Source organism: Anguilla anguilla, chromosome 1, assembly GCF_013347855.1.
Source record: "Anguilla anguilla isolate fAngAng1 chromosome 1, fAngAng1.pri, whole genome shotgun sequence".
Lineage (NCBI taxonomy): Eukaryota > Metazoa > Chordata > Actinopteri > Anguilliformes > Anguillidae > Anguilla > Anguilla anguilla.
This window is the reverse complement of record NC_049201.1, coordinates 74,998,009-75,022,271: the sequence shown is the minus strand read 5'-3', so window position 1 is coordinate 75,022,271 and position 24,263 is coordinate 74,998,009. Positions and strand designations below refer to the sequence as shown.

The 24,263-nt window shown below is 43.4% G+C and overlaps 2 protein-coding genes across 3 annotated transcripts in view; both read right to left on the bottom strand.

The window, feature by feature from the left end:
- The window catches only part of LOC118214081 (5E5 antigen-like), a 57,052-nt gene extending 41,504 nt beyond the window's left edge, over positions 1-15,548 (bottom strand). For both annotated transcript variants that reach the window (XM_035393595.1, XM_035393586.1), the window contains exon 1: positions 14,667-15,548. In XM_035393595.1, the coding sequence (XP_035249486.1) occupies positions 14,667-15,186 (520 nt within the window). In that variant the 5' untranslated portion in view covers positions 15,187-15,548. The remainder of the gene's footprint in view (positions 1-14,666) is intronic.
- A 1,151-nt stretch (positions 15,549-16,699) lies between these two features.
- LOC118210614 (xenoxin-3-like) lies at positions 16,700-18,519 on the bottom strand. The gene is made up of 3 exons (XM_035386937.1): positions 18,404-18,519; positions 17,511-17,618; positions 16,700-17,039 (listed from the first exon to the last, which is right to left on the bottom strand). The coding sequence occupies exons 1-3, from the start codon at positions 18,450-18,452 to the stop codon at positions 16,834-16,836; spliced, it is 363 nt and encodes a 120-aa protein (XP_035242828.1). The 5' UTR covers positions 18,453-18,519; the 3' UTR covers positions 16,700-16,833.
- Between the last annotated feature and the right edge of the window lie 5,744 nt (positions 18,520-24,263).

Here is a 24,263-nt window from a genome sequence, read left to right as displayed (position 1 = left end):
ATTTTCTCCCTTTGAACTACTGTTCGGTAGGAAACCCCGGGGGATATTGGACCTAGTTAAAGAAAACTGGGAGGAGGGTCCGAGTCCTAGTAAAAATGAATTACAGTACGTGCTGGACCTGCGAGCAAAACTCCATACACTGGGTAAGTTGTCACGGGAGAATTTGCTCGAGGCGCAGGCACGTCAGCAACAGCTCTACAACAGAGGAGCTAAACTACGGCAATTTTCACCGGGAGATAAAGTTCTTGTGTTACTCCCTACCTCTAGTTCTAAATTACTCGCCAAGTGGCAAGGGCCCTTTGCGGTCACACGGCGAGTGGGGGAGGTTGACTATGAGGTAGAGCGTACTGATAGAGAGGGGGCAAAACAGATTTATCACCTCAATCTCCTGAAAGCGTGGAAGGAGGTGGTGGCTGTCTCTCTGGTTACGGTGGATAAGGAGAGAGATGAGCTGGGGCCGGAGGTACCAAATTCATCCAATCAGATCTCAACCCTTTCAGATGACCATCTCTCACCGAATCAGAGAGCAGACCTTGCCTTGTTGCAAAAGCGTTTTGCTGATGTGTTTTCCCCCCTACCAGGACGCACGCACCTCATACACCACCACATTGAGACTTCCCCGGGGGTGACGGTGCGGACCCGCCCCTATAGATTGCCGGAACACAAAAAGAAATTGGTTCAGGCAGAAATAAAGGCAATGCTAGAGCTGGGGGTAATAGAGGAATCCCACAGTCCCTGGAGTAGCCCCATTGTGCTGGTAGGTAAGCCTGATGGGTCTATTCGCTTCTGTGTGGATTATAGAAAGGTAAATGAAGTGTCACGGTTTGATGCTTATCCAATGCCTCGGGTCGACGAGCTCTTGGATCGGCTTGGCACGGCTCAATTTTTTTCGACGCTGGATTTAACCAAGGGTTACTGGCAGATTCCCTTATCTGCCAAATCTAAGGAAAAAACGGCTTTCTCCGCTCCGGATGGTTTGTACCAATTCAGGACACTTCCGTTTGGGTTATTCGGAGCCCCTGCCACCTTCCAGCGCCTAATGGATCGGGTATTGCGTCCGCATGCTGGTTATGCTGCTGCCTATCTGGATGATGTAATCATCCATAGCAGCAGTTGGGAGCAGCATTTGCAGCATGTGGGGGCAGTGCTCGAATCCTTAAGGCAGGCAGGGCTCACGGCTAACCCAAAGAAGTGTGCTATTGGCCGAGCGGAGGTACGGTATTTGGGGTACCACTTGGGAAGTGGACAGGTGCGGCCTCTAGTGGACAAAACCGCAGCGATTGCAGCCTGTCCCCGACCCAAGTCAAAAAAAGAGGTAAGGAGGTTCTTGGGGCTGGCCGGCTATTACAGGAGGTTCATCCCGGCATTTTCGGAGCTAACCAGCCCCCTAACTGACTTAACCCGAAAAGGTGCCTCAGATCCGGTCCAGTGGACGGAACCGTGCCAGCGGGTGTTTGAGAGGGTAAAAGAAGCTCCCTGTGGGGAGCCGCTCTTGTTCACACCTAACTTCTCTCTCCCTTTTGTGTTGCAGACCGACGCGTCGGACAGAGGGCTGGGGGCTGTTTTGACCCAGCAGGTGGAGGGAGTCGACCGCCCCGTGCTGTACATTAGCCGAAAACTGTCACAACGGGAGGCGAAGTACAGCACGGTGGAAAAAGAGTGCCTCGCCATTCGGTGGGCGGTCGGAGCCCTCCGGTATTACCTTCTGGGTCGCCCATTCACCCTCTGTTCGGACCATGCCCCCCTCCAATGGCTTCACCGCATGAAGGATACCAACGCCCGGATCACTCGGTGGTATCTGGCTTTGCAGCCTTTTAACTTCAAGGTGATCCATAGACCGGGTGTACGGATGGTCGTGGCGGACTTCCTCTCTCGCCCCCAGGAGGGGGGGGGGGGGGGGGGGGGTTGGTCATCGGCCGGATGGCTCCCCGGCCTAAGTCGGGCGGTGGGGGTATGTGGTGGGGTGGGCGTGGTTTGAGCGTCGGCTGCAGAGAGAGAGTGTGAGAGGAGCGGCTCGCGGATCCTTCGTCACGACTGTCAGCTGGAGGTAATCAGCGCCGATAATTGTTAATTGTTTAATTGCGCTGATTGCCTCTGATTGCTTTCAACAGTGAGCCTGGGGTTTTTAAAGGAAGACCGGAAGCTGGAGCGGGAGGGCTGACAACAAGACGGCTGCGGAACCGTCGTTTGTGTATACGGATTGCTGTAAAACGCATTTGTGAATAAAAGAGCACGGCAGTGCTAATTAAGGAACCAACTGTCTCCCGTGAGTGTGTGTGTTTAAACAGGAGGGGTGGCACTCACTTGCCACAGGCGCCTTTGTGAAACTAACGGAAGCTTCTGCCTTTTTTGGAAAATGTGTTATCAGAATATGTGACTTATGATAGAAGGGGGAGGGTGAGACAGGCGGGAGACGAGCACTAGGGAGGGGCTGATAAACAATGGTGTCCGAGAGTTGGGTGTCAGATAAAAATAATGATGTCAACAACATTACGTAATTAACAAAATTAAATGGGAAGTACTAGATTTAAGCTACACAACAGGAGGAGTTAGAAAATGGATATAAGAGGCAGTTGGCCCGAGGGGAGGCTGAGTGTGTGTGTGTGCGCGCACATGGTGTGTGTTTTGGGAATGCTTGGAGAATGATCTGATGTATTGTCTTTACTTATGAGTGATTGATAATTGTACTGTACTGCGCAGATCAGCCCAGGTTATTTTATGTAATCTTTGATTTACTAACAATAAACCCAGTTGCATCAGACTCTGAGAAGTGTGCATCTTTTGAAGAAGCATTCAACAGTGTGGAGGAGAGCGACCTCGGCGTTTCTGGCCCAGGCCGGGGCCCGCTTTCTCCCTCCCACAGGTCTATGGTTGTACTTTATAGATCCCTGAAAGGAAATCATGTTGTCATCACGATCGTACAATTATGATGTGAAATAAACAATATAACTTAATAGTACCAAATATGTTATTTCCAGCAATTTTAAATCTCATAAAAAACACGTTTTCAACGTACAAAAATGCCAAGTTACTAAAAAGTATTGATATCAAAATGACGCCAAGTTACGATACTACAAACAATATAGGCTATCTTGCCTCACCGAAATGACATAAGATGTATCTCACAGCAATGCTACCCAATATTTCCTCAGTTCTTTCAAGTCACTTGGCCCTGTGTTTTCTAATCTTACCATTTCACAATGTCATGCAAACTTTCTGTCAGATCAAAGAGACAAATATTTTGAATTGCCTCATGGAACACATTGAACATTGTACATTGAAATTAATGTATAAATTCATTAATGTACAGAACTGCTGCTGAGCAACGACAGGAAGCACATTTCTCCAGAAAACATGTTTATACTTGCTTCTGAACTGAATTTGAGTACATGTGCAAGTTATTGTATATTTGCTATGTACAATAAATACTGCATGTGAAACACATATTGTACATACATACATAGAGAACTTCTTTATCCGCATGGGGACATTTCCCTGGCAGCATCTTACATTCACATTCACGAACACACTTGTACCAATAAACATACTGTGGCGATTTCGCGAGGAAGCAGAGACGGAGACTGGCTTGGCTGTTTTCGAATCGCTCCCGGGGAGCTTCGCTTTATTTGTGACATCTCTTCAAAACGGTAATTCGTAGACTGACCATCATAGCTGGGCGAAGCCTGCTTTTGTCAAACCCCGTTTGCCGTGATTGGCTGCCCCGGCGCAACGGGACTAACCAATCACACAGCCTTAACGGCACATCACACAAAGGTCGGATTTACATACAGCGGGAAACAGCAGCACGAGACACGCAAAACAGAGACAGGCAGGGAATACAACAACAGTATTGGCTAATTGACTAATGACAGAAACATGACGGTGCAAATCATAAACCCGAGGGCTGCTAGCGCTACGGAAGCGATTCCTAGCAGGCTACACACATTCACAATAATGAGTATTTACACGATCGCGGAGCGGGACAAGTTAACCGCTAACAAGCTAACAATTATTTAGTTACACACAGGCAAGATCGCCACAATACTATCATTCACGCAACAGAAAGCCTGGGCAGCGAAATACATAGGCCTACATACCAATACAAATTGGACATACACACACCTATTCAATCAATCTTGACTGTGAGAGAGCCATCCACACGTATGTTTGGCCTGTTCATGTAGTGCATGCTTATACACAGGGCCAAGTGACTTGAAAGAACTGAGGAAATATTGGGTAGCATTGCTTTGAGATACATCTTATGTCATTTCGGTGAGGCAAGATAGCCTATATTGTTTGTAGTATCGTAACTTGGCGTCATTTTGATATCAATACTTTTTAGTAACTTGGCATTTTTGTACGTTGAAAACGTGTTTTTTATGAGATATCAGTTCTTTTTGCAAAGCGTTTTATTATGAGAGTGAGAAATGCGACCCTGCAAGAAACGGTTGTGGATTATGGCTATCGTTGTGTGAATCTGTACAGTCTGATGAGCGTGTACCGTTCAGCAGTTTCGGTTTGCTATATATGTAAAACAGTGGCTGTAAGAAAGGATGCAGTGTCGTAAGCGTAAACGCATCAGAAACGCAGATGGAATATGGTATGTACTCACGGATTTGACGTCCATCCAACGAGCCTTGACTGACAAAATAATCAACACGCCCGTAGAATTATAACTCCCTAGGTCGCAACTTGTGTAGCCTTATGTCCTGCTCCGTTGTCTGTTATTTCGTGGAGATGCACTTTTAGTGTTTGTAAGGTTTATCCTTCTGTCCTGCTCCATTGTCTGTTATTTCGTGGAGATGCACTTTTGGTGTTTGTAAGGTTTATAAGGCATTTTGATAGGCTTATCTGCAGGTAGGAATCCTCTTCGCTGTTTTGCTAAACTAGAACCGGAAAACATGATAGTGGAGAATAGGAGCAGACTCATATGTCCCAGCAGGCTTTGCATATGAGAGAATAACAACAGTGTGAGAGAAATTAAAATGAAATTACGAAATTCCGTAGTTGAAACAATATGTTTTTAGCAGAATGGGCATGTAGGTGAAGGTTGACACGATCACGGAGTATAGTGCGAAGTAAATGGAGTGACCATGAACGAGCTTATATTCCTTATCAAATGGTATATATAACAGTCGGTATTGAACATCAGTTGTTGAAGTGGAGGGTTAAATAACATTGCACACATTATTTGCCTGTAATGTAAACTATTGCACGAATGTGGTTTTCTCATGTTCAGTGCTAGTAGTTATACTTATGAGTGAATCATGATTTTAAATGTAATGTATTAATGCGGAGTTGCAGAATGTACATACGTAGTAATTGTTTGTAGCCTATGTGGCTAGATGGAGAACAGGGCGAGGTAACATGAATGTAGAAACGTGGCGTTTGCTGATATTAAGGTTTTGTACGGTATCCAAGTGAAGAAATATAGTTAGTAGAAATGGCACAGTGGTGAACTGCTGTAACTTTTTAATGAAAGGAATACATTTGTGTCATAAAATGCATATGGGTGGCAGTGAGTGAGTGAGGTTTACCAGTCTGTGACTTCGTTAGCTAATGCCATAGCTATGCAATGCGTGAAATATCATTAGCGAACCTGCCGGTGGTTTTAAAGAAGAACACAAGCCAGTAAGCATAGAAGAGCTTCCGTTGAATCCATATGGCTTAGCGATATTGTAGCCGGTCAATAACTGAACGTACAGACGGTAAGTCATAATGCATATGTCTTAGCAATATTGTAGCCGGTTAATAATTGAACGGTGAACGGCGGGTAGATATGGTGCAAAAGCAATAATTAAGAAGTAGTAGACAATCATTAGTGAGGATCGAAGCAAGTTAAAGAAACGTGTTCCAAGCTGGGCTTTAACATACGACCCAGTGTTCCCAAGCCTGTAACCTTACCCACTAGGCCACGGACGGATTAGCTGTTCAAACTGCGGAGTTGCAGAATGTACATAAGTAGTAACTGTTTGTAGCGTATGTGGCTAGATAGAGAACAGAGCGAGGTAACATGAATGTAGAAATAGAAACGTGGCGTTTACTGATATGAAAGTTTTGTACGGTAGCCAAGTGAAGAAATATAGTTAGTAGAAATGGCACAGTGGTGAACTGGTGTAACTTTTAAATAAAAGGAATACATTTGCCGTGATTAAATGCATATGGGTGGTCGTGAGTGAGTTTTGGTAAAGCAAATATAGGCGTAAGAAAACGTTAGTGTAAAAGAGGAAATAATCTGCCTGAGGGCGAATCGGGGTTCAATCCTCAAACTGGAGGTTTACCAGTCTGTGACTTCGTCAGTACAGCACCATGCCATAGCTATGCAATGCGTGAAATATCATTAGCAAACCTGCCGGTGCTTTTAAAGAACACAGGCCAGTAAGCACAGAAGAGCTCCCGTTGAATCCATGTGGCTTAGCAATATTGTAGCCGGTTAATCACTGAACGGTGAACGGCGGGTAAATATGGTGCAAAAGCAATAATTGATAAGTAGGCCAGTAGACAATTATTAGTGAGGGTTGAAGCAGGTTAAAGAAACGTGTTCCAAGCTGGGCTTGAACCTACGACCCCATGTTCCCAAGACTGTAACCTTACCCACTAGACCACAGGCGGACTAGCGGTTTGAACGGGAAATGTTTCAGAGTAAAAATGTATGGGTATTTTGCGTGTGTACGCGCGTTTTTGATTGGGTCGTGTAGGTGCAGATTTGGCTGGTGTCAGTGAAATGTCCAATGGGGAGACATGTTGTTAGTGGGATAGGCGGCAGGAAAAATGAGAATGAGAAGAAGAAGAAGAAGAAGAAGAAGAAAAAGAAGACGAAGAAGGAGAAAACGCGAAATCCCCTTAGTTTGGGGCTTTATTGTGTGGACATGTGAAGTTGTTTATGAGTTCTGTCTGTTGAAATGGGGTCAGAATGTACAGAATTTAATGTTTTTAAGGGCTGAGTGTCTGTGGCTGTTGTGGTTATTTCTGTGGGGAACCCTGAAAAGTGGCAAACTCTCGGTGCTGTATAGGTATGGGGCATGCCCCCGCCAAGGCGTAACTTGGCGGGATGGCATACCTGCCATCCCAATTGGCGGGATGGCATACCTGCCATCCCAATAAAACAAACGGCGTAGTGATTTTCAAAAGGGCGAATTACCTAATTTAATAATTACCTAGCAACTTTCAATGCTCGTAGAGTGTTCACCGTTTCAACATGAATGGCAGTGAATGACGTCTGTGAAACGTAAACAAATACGATATCTCAAAAATAAAGTAATTTTGGGAAAAATGGTCGAGGTTCATGTAAACTATGTGGCCGATGTTGACAATAGACAATGACATGTAGTAACACTGGTATGGTCCTTTAAGGTCGTGCTGAACAGAATCTTCTGACACTCATTTCAGAGCATCGCTGGATACCCATCTGATGCAGCGTGGTGGAAATCTCTGCATGCGTCTCGCCAGTTTCAAATAAGTCTTTAATTAAATTAGCGTATGGTTCCAGTAAGGCCATGGTGTCGATACCAAATTACTCAAAAAAATACTGATTGATTGACTTACAATCACTGCGTGATCCTGGTTTTTCAAGCTTTCTTTCACACTGAACTGTTGGCGAAATTGATGCAAGCTTATCAAGTGCAACACACGAAGAAGTCAATAACTTCCTGGTACCACAAATCGGACAAATTAAATATCAAAATCAAGTTCGGGCCGTGGTCCGTTTTTTAATTTCCCATTTTTGATCTGGGCATAAAATCGAAATTACGAAAAACAAACCGTTATTTGTTTTTTGGTATCAGATTCATAAACTAATAACGAAATAAGGAATCGTTTTTTCATTTTCCGATTTTGGATTCTCAATTGAATATGAAAAGAACGAATGATACACGGATTTATAGTGATTAAAATATATGCATTAAACTGTTCACCTGCACCAGTATAATGTCTTTTAGTGAGGAAGGAGACAAGGCTGAGAGTGGTGCAATAGCATCACCTAGAGGAACTACAGGGTCATTGTAAAGTTTCACCTCGGCATAAAGGGCTCTGAACTCAAGTCTTGTTGTCCTTAATTTTGATTTGCAATTAAAGACAGATAGTTAAGGTTTATTTTCTTCACACGCTGTTTAGCAAGTTCAACAATCACAACGCTATTTGGAGAAAAAGCATTTGCACGCAGCTAATAACGCAAATGTAACTGTATCTAAATCAAACGCAGACGTTTTGTACAGAGGAGTGTGGATGACAGATAAACCCGTGTTGCATTGTGACACAGAGCATAGTGGAGTTTACAGTACATTACAGGCATTTGGCAGATGCTCATATGCAGAGTGACTTACACAATTTTTTACATAGCACTTACACTGCATCCAATCATAAAGCTGGATATATACTGAAGCAAAGCAGGTTAAGTACCTTGCTCAAGGGTACAACGGCAGTGTCCTCCTTGGGAATCAAACCTGTGACCTTTTAGGTTACAAGACCAGTTCCTTACCCATTATACTACGCTGCCACTACAAATCATGCTGCCAGGATTGTCTCAACAATCCACAAATGAATGCAAGCGACAGGTGATGCACAAATGCGAACCAGCTGCATTTCTATGTGGATCAAACAGAATTTATTTTTGGATCGGCTATCTTTGTAGGTAAATGTCAGCAGTTTTTGGCTGTAGGTAAATCTCAGCAATGTTTGACTGTTGGTAACTTTCAGCAGTGATTGTTGTAAATCCTTAACAGATACCAAATCATGAGGCCCATCCACACACTGGAACAGTGCCTTAACAGATACCAGATCATGGGGCCCATCCATACACTGGAAAAGAGCCTTAACAGATACCAGACCATGAAGCTTATTCACACACTGCAACTTAACAGATAGTAGACAGACCCTAACCCTATCTAACAGGGAGCACTATACATCTTCTCTACGAAACAGGAGGAATACCAGAAAACCCCCTCCGTACCTATAGGAGCAGATCCAATCAACATGTGGCAGCGGGGGTAGTGGGTAAGCGCAATGCTGAGCAGCAGCAGCAAAGCATGCAAAAGCAGAGCAGGCAAGCAGCAGCACTGAGAGGTCTGATTGTTGGTTTAAAAAGGCAGTCCATTGATGATATGTCCCTGTGATTGGATGGGTAAGAGAAAAGTGTCGTGCGTATGCAATTGGTTGATTGTGGAAACTCGTGAGTATGTGGTTACTGAGGCTGACCAATTGATCGGCTGCAGCAGGAGTTTCCTGGCAGAACTTGTTTTGCGCATTTCATGTGCCCACTAACGCGGATTGTGGATGAGGTGTCAGATGTCAGTTGTCCACATACTTTTGGCCATGTAGTGTTTTTATTGTAAATTCTTATTAACTTATATCCATATTAACGACTATGTATATACTTTCCATGTACACGCTTTTGAATTTCTTACAGTGGCTTCCAAATCTATGGGTATTTCAAGGAAAGCTCTTTAAACTGGACTCACTTTATTTTTAAATATTACTGGCATTAATTGTTGTGAAAGACAAACCCTAGCGTATATTGTAAGTGTAAAATAGGGTTAGAATTCGAAGGACCATGTAAATGTATTAAATTTAGGTGCTAGTTTCTGACCGGTTGTAGCGACTACTTAAAACTGTAAGTGAAGGAGTATAGCATTGTATGACACGCAAAGTTCAGAGTCCAAAAAAAAAAAACTAGAAATACTGCCAGTTTGGATATAAAATGTAATCACTTCATTTTATCCTATTAGACATTCGTGTGAATCTTTATCATAATTAGAGTATGAATTCTTCAGTTATGGCCAAAAACGTGTTTTGTGAGGTCACAGTGACCTTGACCTTTGACCACAAAAATCTAATCAGTTCATCCTTGAGTCCAAGTGGGCGTTTGTGCCAAATTTGAAGAAATTCCCTCAAGGCGTTCCTGAGATATTGGTTTCACGAGAGAATGGGACGGACGTGAAGTCACAGTGACCTTGACCTTTGACCACCAAAATCTAATCAGTTCGTCCTTGAGTCCAAGTGGACGTGTATGCCAAATGTGAAGAAATTCCCTCAAGGCAAAAATCTGTTTTGTAATCCCTCAAGGCAAAAACGTGATTTGTGTGGTCACAGTGACCTTGACCTTTGACCACCAAAATCTAATCAGTTCATCCTTGAGTCCAAGTGGACGTTTGTGCCAAATTTGAAGAAATTCCCTCAAGGCGTTCCTGAGATACTGCATTCAGGAGAATCGGGATGGATGGACGGACGGACGGACGGACGGGCGACCCAAAAACATAATGCCTCTGGCCACAGTTCAGCAGGCCACGGTCAGGCCACTGGTACCTGCCTTGCCCCAACTCTAAAAGGGACTTTGACTTTTAAAACCCCGTTTATTATTAATCACACAGTCTTAATCATTTTGCAGCCCCAGAACCAAAACCCCAACCAAACAGAAAAAAAAAAACCAACTCCAGCCCCACACACAGAAAACACTTAAAACTAACACCACTATCCCCATGTCTCCTATTCAAACCTTCAATTCTAGTGTATTGCCCACTACTGCACACAGGACCTGCTGAATACACCACTTATCCTTGAAAACAGGCAAATCATTCATCAGCAGATAATATTCAAACTCCAGCCGTATCCTTGCTCGGAGCAGAAACCGCAACCACATTAACACCTCTGTTGGGCCTGCTCCCCTTAGCTGGTGCTTCCGGGTCACCCATATGGCCAATTTGGCCTGGCCCAACACAAAATTGACTATCTGAATTTTCCCCCTCATAGTCTTTGAGTAAGTCATACTATAGATGAACAGACACTCCCCAAATTCAACCCCCAGTGAGTGCAGTAAATGCTTTAAAAACTGAAAAAGTGATACCAGTCTGGGACAGTCTAGAAATAAATGTTCTACAGTCTCCTCCTGACCACAGAATATACAATTCTGGCTGATACCCGGATCAACTCGGTTCAGGAAATGGCCTGTGGAAACTGTCCTGTGGAGTATCCGCCACTGCAGATCCCCTGACCTCTTTTGCAAAGGAGGCTTGTACAGAGTCCTCCATGCAGGACTCAATTCGCCCGCAACAGCGAACCTTTCCACCCACTTCGAGGCAGGCAGAGACGCGAGAGAAGCTGCGTGTGTCACTTTCACACACCACTGATACAGCAGCTTCCTCGGCGCCTCCCGGACACAGACCACCCCCCAGGCCCTCCCCCCCAGGAAAGGTCCTTGAGTGGGCTGGACTGAAGGTTGTATACAAAGCTCAGGACACAAAACTTCTGAGCCAGTCAATCCACCTCTAGCAAGTGCCTCCTCCACCACCTCCCGCACGTGAGGATGAAGACAGCTGGCCAGGCCGCCCAGCAACTTGTCACATCTCCTAACAGAGTGGACACCCAGATCCCTCGCCAACTCCACAGCAGTTTTCCAGCACCTGTTCTGCATGTCCAGAAGATGGATGAGTCTTGTTACCCCACCTCTAGCAAAGGTGTGGAGGGACAGTCCAGACTGTGACGCCGCTTCAGGAAAGAGAGGATTAAAAAACAGACACTCCTGGAGCACAGAGTCTCTTGTGACTGCTTCCTCCCGCCCCTCTACCTTCAGCAGCCCCCAAGCCTTAAGCATGCTGCAGTAAAAACCAGGCAGCCCCTCTGTGCGGAGCCTGGAAATGTCCATTCTGAAGAGCCGCCAATCACAGCCCAAACCCCCCACCTTCCTCAGGAAAAAGAAGGCTCCTGGCCCCCAGCTCAGCTCAGCAGTGTACAGCAGTCTCTTGGCCGCCTGTAGCCTAAAAGCCGCCACTCTGCTGCAGACGTCGACCAGACCCTGCCCCCCCTCCTCCACAGGCAAATAAAGTATCGCTGGGCGCAGCCAGTGGTTCCCGCCCCAAAAAAAGGACAGCAACACTGACTGAACCTCTTTCAGTAGTCCTGGGGGAGGATCCAGGCAGGAAAGCCTATGCCACAGCATGGAGGCCACCAGGTTGTTGATTACCAACACCCTCCCCCTGAATGACATCTGTGGTAGTAACCATCTCCACTTTGTCAGCCGTGCCTTGATACTGTCCAGCATCCCCTCCCAGTTTTTCAGCATGTTCTGCTTACTCCCTAGGAAGACACCCAGCACCTTCAAGCCTTCCCTGCCCCACTGCAGGGGCTGGGGAAGCAGTGGGGGGGCGACCCCCTCCCACCGCCCTGCCAGGAATGCTTCACATTTCCCCCAGTTCACCTTTGCATTAGAGGCTTTTTGAAAGACCTCTAAACTGTCACCAATGGCATCCACATCCTGTTGGTCTTTTATAAACATTGTGATGTCATCAGCGTAAGCGGACACCTGTACCCTATATGCAGGCTGAACAGCAGTGAAAACCATGCCTGTAATTCTCCGTCTTACCATGCACAGCAAGGGCTCGATTGCTAGGGTATAAAGCATCCCTGACAGTGGACAGCCCTGGCGAATCCCTCGCAAAATCGTTATGGGATTGCTAAGAACATTGTTCACCTTCACCAGGCTCATTATTTTATTATACATGACCTTTATTAGATCCATAAAAGAAGGTCCAAAGCCAAAAGCAGCCAAAGTCTGGAACAGGTACCCATGATGCACTCGGTCAAATGCTTTCTCTTGATCAATGGAGAGTGCCCCCAGATTGATGTTGAGAGACTCACATAGAGACAACACATCTCTGATAAAAAAAATGTTATTGAAGATCATCCTGCCCGGTACAGAGTAGGACTGATCCTTGTGTACTATGTAAGATAAGCTCTCGCTGAGCCTATTTGCAATGGCTCTGGATAGAATCTTATAATCGGTGCACAACAATGCCACCGGACGCCAGTTCTTTAGGTCTTTTAAGTCCCCTTTTTTTGGCAAGAGTGTAATTACTGCTCTCCTGCAACTCTGAGGCAGCTCGTGGTCCCTTACTGACTCTCTTACCACCTCACAAAAATCAGGCCCAATCACCGACCACAATCTTTTAAAAAATTCCGCAGGCAAGCCATCCAGTCCAGGAGTTTTTCCCGGAGACATCTGCCCTACAGCCCGAGTAAGCTCCTCCAATGTCAATGGAGCTTCCAGGAGAGAAGCCTGCTCTTCGGGCAACACCGGGAGATCAATGTGAAGCCTGGCAGCCTCACTCTGCCCACCGGAGTAAACAGGTGGCTATAGAAATTAAAAGCCGCCTCCAGCATCTCACGTTGGTCATGCACCTCCTTCCCATCAGCCAGCCTCAAACAGAGCATTCTCCTGCTGCCCAATGACTTCCTCTCCAAATTAAAAAAAAACTTTGTAGGACCATCCATGTCCTTGTATTGAATGATCCGGGCACGAACCATGGCTCCCTTAGCCTGCTCCTCCATAATCTTGCCCAAAATGTCTCTCCTCTCTCTCAAACTATCAACTGTCTGGGCATTATTCCCCAGGCTTAAATCACTCTCCATACTCAAAATCTCTCTCTCCAGCTCACCCACCCGTTTTTTCAAATCCCCAGTGCTATTTTGTGTATATGCTTGACAAAACAATTTAATATGCACCTTTCCTAACTCCCACCATTGCCTCAAACTCTTATAACGTGGTTTCTCTGACTGCCACGCTTCCCAAAAAAAGTTAAAAGTTTCCAAAAACCTACAATCATCTAGCAATTTTACATTAAAATGCCAGTATGATTTCCCAGGAACACCACCTGTGCCCCCCAAAAATAAAGAAATACAAAAATGGTCTGAAAACATAACTGGAGTTATCCAGCTTCTGAGTATCTGATTGCTAAAAGATTTTGTACAGTACAACCTGTCGATTCTAGCCATTGAGACCTGATTTTGACTAATTTTTCTCCAGGTGTACTGGCGTGCCACCAGATGCTGTGTTCTCCATATATCAACCAATTCCTGAGCTTGTACAACTCTAGTCAAAGTGGTTGCTGAGCGTGCGTGGGGCTCTCCATGATTCCTATCAATTACAAAATTCTCTGTACAATTAAAATCTCCCCCCACTATAACCATTCTATTTGAGTCACAATCCGCCACCACTTCCTCCAATTTATTAAAGAATACAATCTTCTCTCGCTCTCCGTTGGGTGCATAAACGTTTATCAAAACCACCTCCTGTTCATCTATCTTAGCTACAACTTTTAACAATCGCCCTGGGACAAACTCGTCTGATGACACCATTGTGATATTGTTCCCCGATATCAACACTGCTACCCCAGCACTTGTGTTACTCCCATGGCTAAAAACACTAACCCCTTTCCACTCATTCCGCCACTCACACTCATTCATACCGTCTGCATGCGTCTCTTGAATAAAAGCAATATTTATTCTCTTTTGTTCGATTAACGCAAACAGTTGCGTTCTCTTAGAAGAGTTTCTGCAGCCGTTTACATTTAAAGAAGCTACATGAATCCCCGCACTCATTGATATAAAAAAACAAAGTGCCGCAAGCAGTAAACGAAACGAGAGAAAGTGGGCCATGTCTACTAGTCTATACTGATCTTCTTTTTCCTTCAACAATTTCTTAGCCGCAACCATATGTTTCTTTAGTCTGTATCGCTTTCTATTATCAAGTTCGTCAAGCGTCGCCCTTTTCAACGCGGTTTGAGCAGACATGACAAACCGTGCAACATCGGAAAAATGCTTTTCCAAAACGACGCTCTTTCCTTTTGTTTCATCTAAAAACGACACCAGCCGCTCTACAGAAATTAGTTTCCCCTTACCTCTTAGAGCCGACCCAACCTCGTCCGTCTGGGAGGATTCAGAAAAATCATCCTCCTCGTCCGGGTCAGCCTCTGTCCCTTCCCTACTCCATTCGCCCTCCTCGGGCGCAGCGGCCACTTCCACCGGCGGATCGAGGCCACCAACAGGCCCACCACCAGCCTCCCCGCTTTCCACCCTAACCGAGCTCTGTTCATTAAACAGCGGGGCACCAGACGGCTCGGAAACCGGGGTTTCCAGCGGAACCTCCGCTCCTGGCCCTGTTACGTCGCCTCGTTCCCGGTCGCCAGTCCCACTAGCTTCCCTTTCACCCTGCCCCACAGTCCCCTGTTGAGCCTCAGCTCCTTGCGGATCATTCCCAGTCCGCTCCCCTGTCCCAGCAGTGGACGGGCCAGGTTCAGGCTCAGGGCCGGCCTGCTCCTCTCCTCCCTGCCTCGCTTCCTGCTCCCTAGTACCTGCTGCTTCCCTCTGCGGGCACGCTCGTCTTACATGCCCATAGGAACCGCACTGAAAACACTTCATTGACTCAGTGCTAGCAAACACAACGTGGTTTATCCCGTCAATTTAAAGATTCCACGCGACATCTATAGCGGAACCAGGTTTATTTAAAATCAGAAACACCTGTCTCCTAAAAGACATTACGTGTTTGACTTTTTAATTTTTAGACCCTAACGGGATGAGTTTAATCGCACTCATAACTTTACCATACCTTGACAAGGCATTTAAAAGCACTTGATCGTCAACATATGGCGGAACATTTGATAAGATAACTTTCGTTACCGGCGAAGACAACGGAAACGCCTCCACAAAACTACCATTTATTGATAAACCCTCTGTAACCACTTGACGTACGAGGGTCTCAGTTGCAAGAAATACGACAACCGCTTTATTCATCCTGGACGCAGTTTTTATGTTCCCATGGCCCACCTTTTCTCCTATCGCACGCAGACAGTCTTCTACTGACGCAGAATTGTTCGGAAAACACTTAAAACCCTGACTCCTACTAAGCAACCTCATTTTCACCCGAAACGAGCTAAAAACAGCTCAAATCGGGGGAAAAAGGGGGGGCTTCCTAAACAGTCTTTTCAGTTCCTACAAAACAATAAAAGGACACACTAAAACAAGAAAAAACAAAGAAGCAAAGCTCCACCACTACTCCAATCCACACAGCACACTCCCACTCCCTACCTGCTTCCCACCCACAATCCCCTGAGAGAGAGAGAGAGGGAGAGGGGGAGGGAGAGAGAGAGGGAGAGGCAGGGAGAGGGAGAGGGAGAGGGAGAGGGGGACGGAGAGAGAAAGAGAGAGAGAGGGAGAGGGGGAGGGAGAGAGAGAGGGAGAGAGGGAGAGAGAGAGAGGTCCGCTCAAATTACACCCAGCACCACTACTCCAATCCACACAGCACACTCACACTCCCACTCCCTACCTGCTTCCCACCCACAATCCCCTGAGAGAGAGAGAGAGGGAGAGGGGGAGGGAGAGAGAGAGGGAGAGGCAGGGAGAGGGAGAGGGAGAGGGAGAGGGAGAGGGGGACGGAGAGAGAAAGAGAGAGAGAGGGAGAGGGGGAGGGAGAGAGAGAGGGAGAGAGGGAGAGAGAGAGAGAGAGAGAGAGAGAGAGAGAGAGAGGTCCGCTCAAATTACACCCAGCACCCCTGGCCAAATATGTGCCTGACTATGTCCATTAGGGGCACTATAACTAAATACAGGTGAAGCTGGCCTTTTGTACAGTAAGAATGCCATCACAGCATTCCAACAAAGAGCTCTGAATTGTGTTTGGGTTGATGTATAAAAGTTTCTTTTATAAGTTTCTGATTTTGTTCAAGTTTTCTTTTGACAGGCTATGCAATCAGGTGAAAAACTCTCAATTGGTTTGGTGCTTTCTCATTCGCAGTGACCAGAAAACCTCTAAATTTCATCAGACACAATTCTCTTGTGATTCTAGATGAAACAAGAGGCCGTTTGATTTCCATTACATTTTTATAAACAAAAACCCCAAACAAACAAACAAACAAACAAAAAAAAACATTAAACGTAATTTTGCACTAATATTTTTTATTTTGTTTTATTGATGAGAAGAAATGTTATATAATGTATTCACTAAAAGGTGTAATCATGTGTCTGGATTGATACAATACAACCAAACAATCATATAACAGGTCAACATGCTGCTCAGTTGAAGAGGATGACGGAGGCCAGGGGGACCAGGAGGAGGAAGAGGACACTCTGTCCGATGCGCAGGGCGTTGTTGCACAGGTTTCCCTCACAGCAGCTCATCTCCCTACCAATGATTGCTGTTCCAGAATTCATGGCTCCTGAGCACTCAGTTTCGGAGGCACATCCCTTCATTGTCACTTTGTAAAATGCAGTGAAGAATACTTCAAAAAGAATAGAGGGAAAAAGTAATTGTAAAGAAAAATACTGACGACTGACCAGACATCTGCAGAAACAGTCTGACTTAGAGATTCAGTTCCTGCAGCTAGTTCTTACATTTGAATTTCTTGCGGAAGTACACAGCATCTTATATTATTGCAATTAAAGTGACAAATCCAAATTACTATAGCCATAATAATGTACTTCAGCCATTTTAATTTAAGTTGTCACACATTATGGAAAGGGTAAAAAAATGCCACATGAATAAAATGGATAACATATGGTTTATGCAGAATTCAGAATCAGAAATATCCTTTTTTTCCAGAATGGTTTCCTTTACACAAATATTTTGTAATTTGGTTTGCTTTAAGCAAAACAACATCAATGTTGAAATAATAAAATGCCATATTTCAGTTAAATTTGTACCATGTCTATTTCCAGCATCAAATTCTAGACATTGCTGATCCATTTCTCACCTGTGGACTTTAAGCAGCGATCTTCAGATCCCTCGCACTCTTGAATACGTGTGCAGTCATTACCCACACAGGTGAAACACATCTTTTCATTGAGTGATCCGCAAAATGCTATAAATGAAGAATAATATAATGCATGAATTCTGGACATTAACAGTGGGCTTTTAGAAATTCCAAATCAGACATTTATTTTGCCGTTTTGTATAGCCATTCCTGTGGATAAAATCGCATTTATTATTATTATTTTCTGTTAAAAACATTTCATTCATATCCAGGGAGATAGCCAACTACTTGCAATTTAGATGACATGTGTAGCCATTTAAAAACTTAAACTGGGGGGGGGGGGGGGGGGGGGCAGAAAATACAACTGAGGGGGCAAAGCCCCCTCTTGTCCCCTTGTGGCGCCCGATCCGCATTAACCCTTGAACAGTGGGCTTGGTTTGGCGCGCTGGACATATTTTTCTATTATCCGACACGCATGGTCCAGTGGTACTGGGTATACACTCTTAACCATCCAGTGCATATACCAAAATATTAATGAAAAAATCAGTTATTTTATTGGAAAAAACAGTAGTTGCATAGAAGACCTTTCTAATTCCATGTTACCGTTTAATTATAGTTTTTAAAAAAGCTGCATACACAAAGGAAAAAAACAATACTAATACCTCAAAGGAATTGCCTTAAATTAATTTTGTATGTAAACGTAAGTAGCAAATCTACATCAGGCTAAGGGCTGAGTGGATACACATGTGAGAAGGGCTGAATTACAGTCTGTGACAGAAGACTATATTAGCCCCATACACGTTAAACTAAATCCCACACACCATTTATGACAATAATTTAAGTTTACACTGTTGGTTGCAAATTTTCACAAGAGTAAGTTTTAACGGTATTACCTCCAGAGAAGAGTGCGCACGCAAGGGCGAGAGTGACTAGCGGTTTCATTGTTTCCTGTATGGTGCAGGCAGTCAATGGGTAACGTAGCCTACTTGCAACCGTTTTATATACACTAAGCCTGAGAGGCGTAACCGCGTCCAAATGCATGGAGTCAGGTCACTTCTGAGGAATAGTAAAATTGGATGTTTTCCTGTAGTTTCCCTGTAATTTGGGAATAGCCCGATAAAACGGTGCAGAAGTAGTGGCACAAGATTGCTAAATCGCACGTGGACAGGATTACTGTACTATGGCAAGCCCTTTCAACATCTAATAGCCTGTCCGGATTCACATTACAGATATCTGTAATTCATTTATGACTAGTCAAAACGCTAATTTAAGATATCTATAATTACATTTTGACTAGTCAAAACGCTAATTTAAGATATCTCTACTTACATTTTGACTAGTAAGATTTCGCCATTATGGAACTCCAAATAAAGATATCTACAATTCAGTTTTAACTATCTAAAACGTGAATTCCAGATATCTCCATTTAAATTATGACTAATCTATACACTCAAAAAAATGAAAACTGATGTTTGTATATTTGTTTGTATATTTAAAGCAAATAAATCACATTAGATTGTAGTTACCACAGTGAATTACATTCATTTAATCTGTCTTAATTTTATTAGATCAACAAAATTAGTTAACTTTTAAGGAACATGATTTATTTTCGTGGAAATACTTTTCACAATTAAACTACGTAGATAGTAAAAATTTTCAGTGTTGCACGCCCTCTTAACATTTAATAGCCTCTCCGGATTCACATTACAGATGTCTGTAATTCATTTATGACTATAGTCAAAACGCTAATTTAAGATATCTCTAATGTCTTATAGAATAGAACTTAATTGCGAAATCTTACTAGTCAAAATGTAATTAGAGATATCTTAAATTAGCCTTTTGACGTGTCATAAATCAATTACAGATATCTTTAATGTGAATCTGGACAGGCTATTAAATATTAAAAGGACTTGCCATATACTTAGGTATACAAAGCACTGTCTATAAGCCATTGATTAAAACTTGGAAAATCTAGACCGTTAATATTATTGATATTAAAATGAGGCCAGGCTACAACAAACAATTGCCTATCTTAGCTTACACAAATTAAAGCTGTTAAATTATAAAAATGACTGCACTATATGTTTGAACTTTTGTCTGCATCCAGTGCACATCATGAATGAAATGCATAATCATAATTATTATATATAGAAAATTGTGTTCACATGATTTGTTTATTATTTCACATTGTAAAATAAATTGCACTACTGTACTTATGTGGCTAAGCTTTATGTGACCCACAAACATACAGTGCATTAATGGGGCAAACGTGTCTGGATAGGTTTGTAAGATTAAATATTTGTAATTTTTATCTGTATTTATTGGGATGGCAGGTATGCCATCCCGCCAAGTTACGCCTTGGCGGGGGCATGCCCCATACCTATACAGCACCGAGAGTTTGCCACTTTTCAGGGTTCCCCACAGAAATAACCACAACAGCCACAGACACTCAGCCCTTAAAAACATTAAATCCTATACATTCTGACCCCATTTCAACAGACAGAATTCATAAACAACTTCACATGTCCACACAATAAAGCCCCAAACTAAGGGGATTTTGCGTTTTCTCCTTATTCTTCTTCTTCTCATTCTTATTTTTCCTGCCGCCTATCCCACTAACAACATGTCTCCCCATTGGACATTTCACTGACACCAGCCAAATCTGCACCTACAGGACCCAATCAAAAATGCGCATACACACGCAAAATACCCATATACATTTTTACTCTGAAACATTCCCAGTTTAAACAGCTAGTCTGCCTGTGGCCTAGTGGGCAAGGTTACAGTCTTCGGAACATGGGGTCGTAGGTTCAAGCCCAGCTAGGAACACGTCTGTTTAACCTGCTTCAACCCTCACTAATAATTGTCTACTAGCCTACTTATCAATTATTGCTTTTGCACCATATCTACCTGCCGTTCACCGTTCAGTTATTAACCGGCTACAATATTGCTAAGCCATATGCATTATGACTTATCGTCTGTATGTTCAGTTATTAACCGGCTACAATATTGCTAAGCCATATGGATTCAACGGGAGCTCTTCTGTGCTTACTGGCCTGTGTTCTTTAAAACCACCGGCAGGTTTGCTAATGATATTTCACGCATTGCATAGCTATGGCATGGTGCTGCACTAACGAAGTCACAGACTGGTCAACCTCCGGTTTGAGGCTTGAATCCCGACTCGCCCTCAGGCAGATCATTTCCTCTTTTACACTAACGTTTTCTTACGCTTGTATTTGCTTTACCAAAACTCACTCACGACCACCCATATGCATTTCATGACGGCAAATGTATTCCTTTCATTAAAAAGTTACACCAGTTCACCACTGTGCCATTTCTACTAACTATATTTCTTCACTTGGCTACCGTACAAAACCTTCATATCAGCAAACGCCACGTTTCTACATTCATGTTATTTATTGTACGTAGCAAATATACAATAACTTGCACATGTACTCAAATTCAGTTCAGAAGCAAGTATAAACATGTTTTCTGGAGAAACATGCTTCCTGTAGTTAGTCAGCAGCAGTTTTGTACATTAATTTCAATGTGTTCCATGAGGCAATTCGAAATATTTGACTCTTTGATCTGACACAAAGTTTGCATGACATTGTAAAATGGTAAGATTACAAAACACAGGGCCAAGTGACTTGAAAGAACTGAGGAAATATTGGGTAGCATTGCTTTGAAATACATCTTATGTCATTTCGGTGAGGCAAGATAGCCTATATTGTTTGTAGTACCGTAACTTGGCGTCATTTTGATATCAATACTTTTGAGTAACTTGGCATTTTTGTACGTTGAAAACGTGTTTTTTTGAGATTAATTATACTGCGTCTGCTCCAGCGACATGAGAATGCGCCAGGATGGATGGCTTTACTGATGCACCGGATCTAAAAAAGCTTTAAATGGTAAATGGACTGCATTTATATAGCGCTTTCATCCAAAGCACTTTACAATTGATGCCCCTCATTCGCCAGAGCAGTTAGGGGTTAGGTGTCTTGCTCAAGGACACTTCGACATGCCCAGGGTGGGGTTGGAACCGGCAACCCTCCAACTGCCAGACAATCGGTCTTACCTCCTGAGCTATGTCGCCCCCTACACTGGACAAACTACACTTGTCCCCTTTACTGGACAAAGCGTGCTTTCCATACTGTTCACGGCGGGCTCCTGCTGAAAGGAACCAGTCTTGTTATCTCCTCTGCTGTAAGGAACGACATCCTCACTAAACTTCATGAGGGCCATCTAGGCATGGCAAAATGCAGAGTGCGTGCGCGTGGAGCTGAGAGCTGCAGTGGTCGTTCCAAGGGATCTGCACCAAGACGGCACACCTCCAGCACCACAAATAGCACCCGGTTTCAGTCCGGAACTCACTATACCCACAACTAAATTTGGGGCGGCCAGCGTGAATCCACAAAGACGAGGCTTGTAAACAAAATGAAAAAAAACGAAAGCGATGTGAAAAAAGAGTGAAAAGTAAATGTGTAAAATGTGTTTTGAGTATGCCTTAGATAGGTTGTTTGAAAGAAAATGTTCGAGTAAACAACAAAAAAAGAATATTTCAGGTTGAGTATTGAAACTGTTATGGTAAGATTTTTTTATGGGTATGGCTGTGTTCAGTTGAAGGCTTCAATAAACTAGTCTAATGCTTTACAAATTCAGCCCAAGGTTTCATGGCCTGCCTTGTAACGTTAGTCACGGAGCTATCATGGTAACAGAAATGATTAACAGATTCTGAATAAAAGAACATTATCAGTGACTGAAATTACTCTCACTCTGATGAGTTTGTAGAAGACATAGTTGCTGATCCTGATGGACTACCGCAGTACAGCCGTTCAGGTTTGTGCCAGAGGTGGTCGGAGTTGGTGTATTCTTCCCAAAGCCACAATCAGAGCATGTTTTTTGTTGTTGAGAAATTCACTTTTTAGTTGTCTTGCCCAGATTCATACGACAAGACTGGCCCCAAATACGTACATCCCTGTGCGTCCTGTACAAGGATATTAAATGGCAAACGTATTCCTTTCATTAAAAAGTTACACCAGTTCACCACTGTGCCATTTCTACTAACTATATTTCTTCACTTGGCTACCGTACAAAACCTTCATATCAGCAAACGCCACGTTTCTACATTCATGTTACCTTGCCCTGTTCTCTATCTAGCCACATAGGCTACACACAATTACTACATATGTACGTTCTGCAACTCCGCATTAAAACATTACATTTAAAATCATGATTCACTCATAAGTATAACTACTAGCACTGAACATGAGAAAAACACATTAATGCAATAGATTGCATATGTTATTTGCCTGTAATGTTATGTAATGTTATTTAACCCTCCACTTCAACAAGTAATGTTTAATACAGACTATTATATATACCGTTTGATAAGGAAAATAAGCTCGCTCATGGTCACTCCATTTACTTCGCACTATACTCCGTGATCATGTCAACCTTCACCTACATGCCCATTCTGCTAAAAACATATTGTTTCAACTACGGAATTTCGTAATTTCATCTTATTTTCTCTCACACTGTTGTTATTCTCATATGCAAAGCCTGCTGGGACATATGCGTCTGCTCCTATTCTCCACTATCATGTTTTCCGGTTCTAGTTTAGCAAAACAGCGAAGAGGATTCCTACCTGCAGATAAGCCTATCAAAATGCCTTATAAACCTTACAAACACTAAACGTGCATCTCCACGAAATAACAGACAACGGAGCAGGACAGAAGGCTAAACAAGTTGCGACCTAGGGAGTTATAATTCTACGGGCTTGTTGATTCTTTTGTCAGTCAAGGCTCGTTGGATGGACGTCAAATCCGTGAGTACATACCATATTTCATCTGCGTTTCTGATGCGTTTACGCTTACGCCACTGCATCCTTTCTCACAGCCACTGTTTCACATATATAGCAAACCGAAACTGCTGAACGGTACACGCTCATCAGACTGTACAGATTCACACAACGATAGCCATAATCCACAACCGTTTCTTGCAGGGTCGCATTTCTCACTCTCATAATAAAACGCTTTGCAAAAAGAAATGATCTCATAAAAAACACGTTTTCAACGTACAAAAATGCCAAGTTACTCAAAAGTATTGATATCAAAATGACGCCAAGTTACGGTACTACAAACAATATAGGCTATCTTGCCTCACCGAAATGACATAAGATGTATTTCAAAGCAATGCTACCCAATATTTCCTCAGTTCTTTCAAGTCACTTGGCCCTGTGTATAAGCATGCACTACATGGACAGGCCAAACATATGTGTGGATGGCTCTCTCACAGTCAAGACTGATTGAATAGGCGTGTATATGTCCAATTCGTATTGGTATGCATGTATTTCGCTGCCCAGCCTTTCAGTTGCGTGAATGATAGTATGTTTCTTGGTATAAGTGTGTGTTCGTAAATGTGAATGTAACATGCTGCGAGGGAAATGTCCCCATGGGGATAAAGAAGTTGTCTATGTATGTATGTACAATATGTATTTTACATGCAGTATTTATTGTACGTAGCAAATATACAATAACTTGCACATGTACTCAAATTTCGTTCAGAAGCAAGTATAAACATGTTTTCTGGAGAAACATGCTTCCTGTAGTTAGTCAGCAGCAGTTTTGTACATTAATTTCAATGTGTTCCATGAGGCAATTCGAAATATTTGACTCTTTGATCTGACACAAAGTTTGCATGACATTGTAAAATGGTAAGATTACAAAACACAGGGCCAAGTGACTTGAAAGA

Excerpts from the sequence above, each read along its gene's own strand:
- LOC118210614 (XM_035386937.1), bottom strand. The coding sequence starts at position 18,452 with ATGAAACCGCTAGTCACTCTCGCCCTTGCGTGCGCACTCTTCTCTGGA. Across the intron at positions 17,619-18,403 it reads GTGCGCACTCTTCTCTGGAG|CATTTTGCGGATCACTCAAT; the intron begins GTAATACCGTTA and ends CTTCATTTATAG. Across the intron at positions 17,040-17,510 it reads TCGCTGCTTAAAGTCCACAG|TATTCTTCACTGCATTTTAC; the intron begins GTGAGAAATGGA and ends TTCTTTTTGAAG.